At 42.4% G+C, this 9,059-nt stretch overlaps 1 protein-coding gene across 1 annotated transcript; it reads left to right on the top strand.

The window, feature by feature from the left end:
* Window positions 1-486: 486 nt before the first annotated feature.
* On the top strand, window positions 487-8,838 carry TBX22 (T-box transcription factor 22). Its single transcript, XM_081793313.1, has 8 exons — window positions 487-661; window positions 1,248-1,440; window positions 2,172-2,273; window positions 3,644-3,818; window positions 4,709-4,873; window positions 5,244-5,308; window positions 5,688-5,773; window positions 8,231-8,838. The coding sequence occupies exons 1-8, from the start codon at window positions 487-489 to the stop codon at window positions 8,836-8,838; spliced, it is 1,569 nt and encodes a 522-aa protein (XP_081649439.1).
* Window positions 8,839-9,059: the final 221 nt, after the last annotated feature.

Here is a 9,059-nt window from a genome sequence, read left to right as displayed (position 1 = left end):
CAGTGGACGCTGTGACTGGCCTGGTATTCACTCAGTAAGATGCAACAGTATCTCCCAATCCAAGCAGCCTGAGCAGCTATTGGCGGCAGGTCGGCTCCCTAAAAGGCTGGCGTTTGCCAATCTCTGTGCTCTGCCAGGTCCTGAAATCAGCGATTTGAGGGCTGATGGTGTGCACATGTCCACTGGGAGGGAGGAAACCACAAAGGAAAGAGGGACTAGACTCCAGGGGACTCTGGCTCCAGTTTGATTTTCTTCTCAATTTATTCTGTCTATTCAAAGAAAAAATATATGTATATATAAAAATTACACACATATGCACACACTTTTATTTCCCCTCTGAATATAGATCCAGAAACTGTTTTTCTAATTTGGGAGTTTTCCTGCTTTCTCTCCTTGCCCTGTCCTCTGCGCCCTCTCTCCCTCTCCCTCCCTAACCTACTTTAGGTTGAAACTTTGCATTGCACATTCCCTTCACCCCCTCCGGGGATGGCTCTGAGCTCTCGGGCTCTTGCCTTCTCCGTGGAAGCCTTGGTGGAGAGACCCAGGAAAAGGAAAGTGCAAGATCCAAGAGAGGAGACACAGCCTGAGTTGCTGAAGAAAGAGGAGGGAGAGGAGGAGGAGAGAAGGAACAGGACAGCAGGGAAGAAGAGCCAGCAGCCGGGTAAGTATTCCTACCTCAGCCCCAACGCCCTGAGCCCGCTACCCGAGCATGCTGGACCCGCAAGTTTCAGCGCGACCGGCGAAGCTGAGAGAGAGGGCTGCTAGCCTTACACTAGGTCTCTTTGGTCCAGCGGAATGGCCACGTTTTGGGCCGCGGGAACATGTTGGTCACTTGGCTACAGGGGAAGCTTCAGAGCCTCCAAATTCAGTCCTTATTGCTGTGGTTCATTTGCGGTGAAGGGTGGTGGCGTCCCTATGTTTGTAGAGAAGTTAGACTCTTCAATCTCCCCAAAGCCCTGAGAGCCAGATCTCAGCTGTTTCTCTCCGTAGGAAGCGTGTATGCATCCTGGTTCGGAGGGGATTCAGCCTAGGGGACAAATTTGAGAAGGATAGTGCCCTTCCCAGGACGAGATCTGGCCCCCTTCTCCCCATCAGGGGGTCACAGTAGGTGTGGGGAATTTAAGGATCTGCTTCCAAGGTTCCCAGGGAAGAGACCAAATCGGTCTGCTCCAAGACCAGCATCAGCGAGAAGGGGACGCGGGAACTGTGAACCTCTCTCAAACTCTGGTCGTCTCTCTGTCCAGCAGACAAACGACCCAAGGCAGAGCCTTCAGCAACTGCTTTCTCAGCCTGTAGCGGCAGCGATAGTGACGACAGTGACCACAACAGAGGCAGAAATCTGGAAGAGAAAGGTGCTATCCAAGTAGAGCTTCAAGGATCCGAACTGTGGAAGAGATTCCATGACATTGGGACTGAGATGATCATTACCAAGGCTGGCAGGTTCGGCTCTGCCCAAACTGTTCAAGGGATGCACAAAGTAGGCGCTTAATGTACCACTCTCATAAGATGTGGTGCCTCCAGTTTTATGCTCTATATCCATCCTCACCCTGACAGGAATGAGAAAGTCCCTGCCTCTCAATAAATCGCCCTAGGACTGCCTGCCCATGTTAGTGGCTCAGCTTTTCTTTTCTGTACACAGTGACTTCAAGAAATTTTCCTTAAAGTCTCACAGTTATCAGTGGACAAAATCTCATCTAGCAGATCCCCAGCAGACCATCCCTAGCTAGCCTGGGGCAATTTGAGGTGGGCTTTTTTTGCTTTCACCTTTTGCTTTGCCGCAGCTTCACATCAGCTGGGTAACTTTTTTGTGTGAATCTTCCTAATTTCAGTCTTTCCCAAATCTGCCTCACAGAAAGTACTGCTGAAAACTCAGGGGCCAGGTACAGTTTTTTCTCTACTTTCTCTTATATAGCTTTTTACTAACGGTGGTGGTGGGGAGTGGGGTGGTCAAAGCTTTGTGGTAAGAATATTCTTCTCCACTCAGAAATCCAGAACCTGTTCAATCAAGCATACAACCAAAAATCTTTCCTATGTAGCAAATAGCATTCCTTGAATCCATCCTAGAATGGGGAAGTTATTGTGAATTTCTTCACTTTTCATTTGTTCCCAACCCCATCCCACTCCAAATCTCTCTAAAAACACAAGGTCAGTGGCTATTTTCTTTCCCACAGGCGGATGTTCCCCTCTGTTCGAGTCAAAGTGAAAGGGCTGGACCCAGGGAAGCAGTACTATGTGGCCATCGACGTGGTGCCAGTAGATTCCAAACGTTATAGGTAACCAGGCCCAAAGGAGACTACCTCAGGCCCAGGCTGGGAATGGGGATTCAGATCTATGGAACCTGAGAATGCTATTTTGAAAGCTCTACCATGGGGGGGTGGTATTGCTGTCCTGTGGGCTTTGGGAGTTGAATATTCTCACTCAAATGGAGGTTCAAACTGAGAAAAACAGTCTTGACTCTTTCCTCTCAGTCCTGGAGCAAGTGCCAGTTGGTGCTTCAGTGTACCGCAAACCCTTTGCTTATCCACTGCTCTGGCCTTGGCTGTGCCAATTGCAGAGGGTGTGGACTCAGGCAGCTAGGAAGGAAGTTGTTTGATGGAATTTAGAGAGAAATGCCTGTGCTTCTGGAGCTGCACCGGGCTCTGGGCTGTGCTATTTTGGCATCAGGGTCCTGGAGCAATGTCCTGATTTACCATCTAATGCTAATCTAGCAGTTACCATGTTTAGGTCTATTTTTCCTTCCTCAGCCTCTCTCCTGAAGTAGTGGTCAGGCCCTAGAAATTACAAATAACCTTTTTTTTTTTTAATAGGCTCTCTACTCATAGCAGACTAATGGTGGTTGAACTGATCTAAAGCCAAGAGGTCCTTCAGTGCTAGCATCCCAGAGGCACAGTTCTGCCACCGCTTTGACTTAGAGGCTGTGGGGGTTGTACAGAAGCACCCTTACTCGGGCTGTGAGTGTTCCACTGAAGTGGTTGTCTAGCCTTTCTAAGAGAGAATCCACATCATGCCAGTGCTGGATTTGAGGGGCAAAGAGAAAGGCAGTTCAAGAGGCTGCTGGAACAGCAGCTTAGAAATAGAACAAGTTGATTGCTTTTCACATTTGATCTGGCTTGGGAATTCAGTGCACAATTGAGTGGTTGAGATTGGAAACAGGGTGAAAATCAGCCCTGAGGCCTCATGGGCTAGAGTTCCAGGGAGTATTTTGATGTGAAGTTTTATTGGTGAAAGGGCTTTGAGGGCAACTGGTAGAGGTGGGTTGGACAGACACCCTCCTCAGACTTTTGCTTTCTCTCTACACTTCCTTCTGGAGACATGAGGATTTTTTGGCTGTCTCTGTGCAGTAAAATGGATTAGATCAATTTCTGTTGCTGTTTGTGTGAGGAAATACAAACCAGACTCTGAAATCCCATGACGTTATACTCGCCCTAGAACTTCATTGCATTTTATTGACCTATACTTATATACTGTTTGCTTTTTGTCCCTGAACGCCTTTTGGAAATTAAGTTGGATCTTCTACTAGTTGCCTTTGGGATTAGGAGGCAAACCTTGGCTAATGCCCGTAGGACTGGATCCAGCAGCCTTCCTCCCACACAGCTGGCTTTGGCCCACTTCACCTAAAGCCACATGCTCTCTGCCTTTTCAGGTATGTGTACCACAGCTCACAGTGGATGGTAGCTGGGAATACAGACCACTCTTGCATTACTCCCAGGTTCTATGTTCACCCGGACTCACCCTGCTCTGGAGAGACCTGGATGCGGCAGATCATCAGCTTTGATAGATTGAAACTCACCAACAATGAGATGGATGACAAAGGTCATGTAAGTGTTCAGCAATCCTTTGTTGTGGGAGGGGAGGGAGATGCCAACGCGTCAGCTTTCAGTTCCCTCTGGAGAGGCCTAGGAGACTTCTACCAGGTGGTTTTAAGGAACTGTTTAAACTCTGGGATTGTGACCAGAGTAACTCTTGTGACATTTGCTTAGCATCTGAGAGTGCTGGGGGTTGGGAACATTGAGTGAGGGGAGTTTGAAGACCAAATGAGATTGTTTTAAGCCATAATATCTGGTTTGGGAGTGTGGAAGGGAATGCACTTCGTGAAACTCTCTAGCATCTCAGCCTCTAGGGCAATCACTGTGAGCTCTGCCTTATCCTAGATGGGCACACCTTCTGTATGGCATGGTATGACAGGAATCTCCTCCACAACTTGCCCTTATGAAAGAGGTTATTTTCAGGTTACCTGGATCTTGAGCCTTTTTTCCAGATGTATCCTGCCCCTGCCCTGCCTGGCCTGCCCCTGTGCTAGCCACAAAATAAAGACAAGGAGGTCCCCAGAAATTAGGAGGTGGGGTATGTCAGGTGGCTGCCCTTCAGTTACCATAAGTCCAGGGAATGTATAGCAGGCAGTCAGATCCTAGTGACATTTGGGGATATCACATGGTCACCCACATTTAGAAGTAAGAAAAAGCCTCATCTGGAAATGGAATTACAGCTTCCAGATGCTGCTATGGTGCTGAAATATGGAAACCTCTTAGCCCTGGGCGTGTCTGTCTAGAATCAAATGGCACAGAAAAGTCCTTGTGTGTGGCTAACCTAGCCTTTCTGGTTTAACCTCACTTTTGCATGTGGGCATGTTGGGAATGCCAATGAGAAGAAACCAGTGTTGCAGAGGGGAAGCCAATTTCTAGGCAACATTTCATGATTTCTCCTCCAGATCATTCTGCAGTCCATGCACAAGTACAAGCCCCGTGTGCATGTGATGGAACAGGACAGCAAAGTTGACTTGTCCCGGATTCAGTCCCTGCCCATTGAAGGGGTTAAAACGTTCCTCTTTAAAGAAACTGAGTTCACCACAGTGACTGCTTACCAAAACCAGCAGGTAAGGACAACTAGGACTCAGGAAAGCAGGGATGGCTCCAGAGGGACTTTCTGGAAAGAGGCAAGCTGCACCATATGGATTGAATTTTCCACAATTAAAAAAAATCATAGTCTTATTGCATTGCCATTTAGACAAGCTTGATTGTAAATTGTGTGGATCTTGTATTAGAAAGGAGAGCAGAACAAAGAGTGCCAGGGGAGAAAGGAGGCAACCATTCCAAATTCAACTAAGCAATATGTTTATACTAACTGAATATACTACATTACACATTGAAGTGTTTTGTGGTTGTTATAACCATTACAAGCAAGGGTGAACAGTGTTATAACTGAAAGCATTGACTTTACCTTTTTCTCTTTTTTTGAATCCATAGATTACCAAACTGAAAATCGACAGGAATCCTTTTGCTAAAGGATTTAGAGATCCTGGAAGAAACAGGTAAGCAACATAACAAACATATCTAATATTTATATTGCCTTTTTCACAATTATTACCGATAAGGAAACTGTGGCTCAGAGACTCAGAGGCCCAAAATTTTGTAACTCGTAGGTGGTAAGAAAATAACCTAGTGTTTTGTTTGTAAAATCTTCCTCCTCCTTTTTCCTCCTCAACCCATTTTTAAGATATTGCTTACTCTAGATTCCTGGCATTTTTATTCAGGGAATAATTACTGTGATTTTATTCAGCAGTCTAGCTATAAAAAATATTTCAGATATTGACCCCTAAAAACTATAATAAAATAACTTAAAAGTTTACATAAATCATTATTTTCAAGAATTGAATTCTGGAGTTTCTGATAGTTACATGTATTTTTCAGGGGTGTATTGGATGGGCCTTTAGAGATCTACCCATGGAGGCCTTCTCTCACTCTGGATTTTAAAACTTTTGGTGCAGATACACAAAGTAAGGAAAGTTCTAATGTTTACCTTTAAATGTTAATGAAGTATCATCAATCAGAACTTCTGTTGCAAATACTTCACAAGGGGAGAAGTGCATGCCAGAAATGCATGTTTACAGGGAATTGGGTTTATCTTTATCTTGATGAAGAGATAATAGGGGAAAAGGGGGAATGGGCATGAAGGAAAAGAGTAGAGCCATGATAATGGTGGATTTCTTGACTTCAGCCCTCTTGAGTTATACATCCTGAGATCTCCATATCTCACCTGGATTCTTCAGCATCTCACTATCTCACATTCTTTAGAATCACCTGTGGTGCATTTGTGGCCTTATTTGCAATTACATTCGATACTGAAATGTTTCTCATAAACTTTCAGCACATGTTAAAATGACATGCATTAAATTTTACCATCACTTAGTTCTAATTTTCTTTTTATTTTACAGAGGGAAACTAAATGTTGAAAACAATACTAAAACTATCACAATTAGTTTAATTGTCACAAGCATTGAAAAGATTTACAAGGTATTTGTTCTTATGTAGTGCATTACATAACTAAATAATAACAATAATTAGTGCAAGCTTTCTGGTAGAAGAATGTATAACATCATTTCTCTGGTGTTTAATAATAAATAAAAGTATTTGCAAACAACATAGAATTATTTTACTGCTTTTGTCTTTACTCCATTAAAAATGTCTTTGAACATTAATTCAAGGTTACAATCATGGAGAAAATCATCAACATTATAGTTAGGTTGAATTTTACCATAACATTGAAAACAGATCAATTTGAATCACTTGGTAAAGTATTTCACCGGATTGACTGTATAATTTGGTTTACAGAGTTCTGTAGAAAAGTGCGAACATTTATTTGGCAGTATCACTTTAATCGCATGTAGGCAGCATGCTCTTAAAATATCCAGGTCAACACAAAGTGCACTAATAAAGAGAAAAAGCTAAAGATGATCACTAATTGGTAATTTAAAATATACAGTTTTCTTAATTATTTAAATGTCCAGATCACTTTCAGTTTGCAAAGAAAAGTGCTACTATTTTTAAATAGCTTTTTAATGTTTAATTATAAAAGATATTTGCCACCCCGTTAATAAAGAATTAGTCTAGGGGCGCCTGGGTGGCTCAGTCGGTTAAGCGGCCGACTTCAGCTCAGGTCACGATCTCGCGGTCCGTGAGTTTGAGCCCTGCGTCAGGCTCTGGGCTGAAGGCTCAGAGCCTGGAGCCTGCTTCCGATTCTGTGTCTCCCTCTCTCTCTGCCCCTCCCCCGTTCATGCTCTGTCTCTCTCTGTCTCAAAAATAAATAAAACGTTAAAAAAAAAAGAATTAGTCTATGTCTACATACACAAAATAGGTAAGAAAAAAACAGTAACACCAAAAAAGCAGAAAAAAAAACACAAAAATAATTGATTAAGTCCAGTCAATAACAAAATTTAAAAAATTCAAACATGAAAATAAGGTGGAAAGTCTAGATTTTCCTGGACCTTATAATAATCCTTAACTTTGGTAGATGCTAGGAAAATGAAAAGATCACCTGACAACATTAATGTGAACACTTTCATTTTCATTTTGGTATTTTTAACCTAAAAAATTGACTTCAATTTTGACATAGTGTATCATAGGAGTCTCCTAATCCATGACTTTCATATGAGAAAAAAAATGTACTTAAATATGTTATTTTTGTTTATAAGATTATTTTCGGGGCACCTGGGTGGCTTGGTCAGTTAAGCATCCAACTTCGGCTCAGGTCATGATCTCACGGTAAATGGGTTCCAGCCCCTCGTCGAGCTCTATGCTGACAGCTCAGAGCCTGGAGCCTGCTTGGGATTCTGTGTTTCCCTCTCTCTCTGCCCTTCCCCCGCTCACGATCTGTCTCTCTCAAAAATAAATAAACATTAAAAATAATTTTATTTTTAATAATGACCTGATCCAAAGCCGGATGCTCAACTGACCGAGCCACCCAGGCACCCCCCCAAAAAAATTTTTAAAGATTATTCTCGTGTGCTCCAATTTTTTTTAAATCAAGATTGAAACTTCCTATGGAATCCCTACCAATTTATTCCATTTAATTAAATATGTATTTTTGTACATTTTTTAAAGTTTAGAAAACTTTTTTTAATTTGTAAGATATAATTAGCTCTGGGTACTATTTAATTGGGCATCTTTTGGACATTGGATAAATGTTCCAAGTGCATAGCACAATTCTTGAGCATACCGGTGAATGTTCAATACATGGTACATAATGGTAGTGCTAAAACTAATAATGGTAGTAGTAAAGATACTGTATGAACTTTGGTCAGGGAAATGACCATATTCTTTCCCAAATAAGTAAAAAGAACAGTGAACTTGCAGAAAAGCTAATCAAAAAATGAAATAGGGATGTTTGTGATCATTAGTACTCATTCAATAGGAACATCAAGTTCATTGTTCATTGACTGGATTGTCATTCACAGGTGGAAGCAGTTGCTCATCTCCAGTGACCTCTGGTGGAGAGACTCCTCCTTTGAACTCCTTGCTTTTTCCACCCTGCTCTCTGCCTACATTTCACTTATCTACAAGCTCCCTTGGAATGCCCTGTCCGGAGGTGTATCTGCACAATATCAACCTGCCCCTTTGCTACAAGATTTGCCCAAATAACTTTTGGCGACAGCAGCATCTTGTTTTGCCACCTCCTGAAAGACTAGCAAGCAGCAACAGTTCTCAGTGTTTAGCCCCACTCATGATGGAACGTTCAACATTATCTTCTCTGGGGATCGCCAATTCAAAAAATGGCTCATTTGAAGACTTGAAAGGGCAGTGTCTACAGGCATCTAATTCTTCCAATCAAATGTTGTATGGATTACAGTCACCTGAAAATATTCTATCACCAAACTCCATTGGCCAGGAAGCAATTGGTTGCTCTCTCCATCCTTCCTGTGTTTTTTATAGGTACAACTCAGTGCCATCTAGACTGGTAAATGCTGCCAACCATCTCAAAGTTAATGATAATAGTCAAGTTTCTTTTAGAGAAGGCAAATGCAATCACGCTTATTGGTGTCCAACAATTAATCATTGCCTTTAATGGAATAGTCACAATCCTAAAACAATTACACATAACCATGTATTTTCTTTATTTGTATCCAAAGAAAGGTCAAGAGCTATTGAGCTTTAAAGGCTTTATTATCAGAAGGTATTTCTGTTATGCATTTAAATTGCCTTATCAGATGTTCAAAAGAAGTTGTTATAGGTCAAATATGATCTGAAACAATCTCTGATTATGGTGGTCTTGGACCTCAAAGTAAG

Source organism: Panthera onca, chromosome X (genome assembly GCF_046562875.1).
Source record: "Panthera onca isolate mPanOnc1 chromosome X, mPanOnc1 haplotype 2, whole genome shotgun sequence".
Classification (NCBI taxonomy): domain Eukaryota; kingdom Metazoa; phylum Chordata; class Mammalia; order Carnivora; family Felidae; genus Panthera; species Panthera onca.
This window is presented reverse-complemented; position numbering and strand designations above follow the sequence as displayed.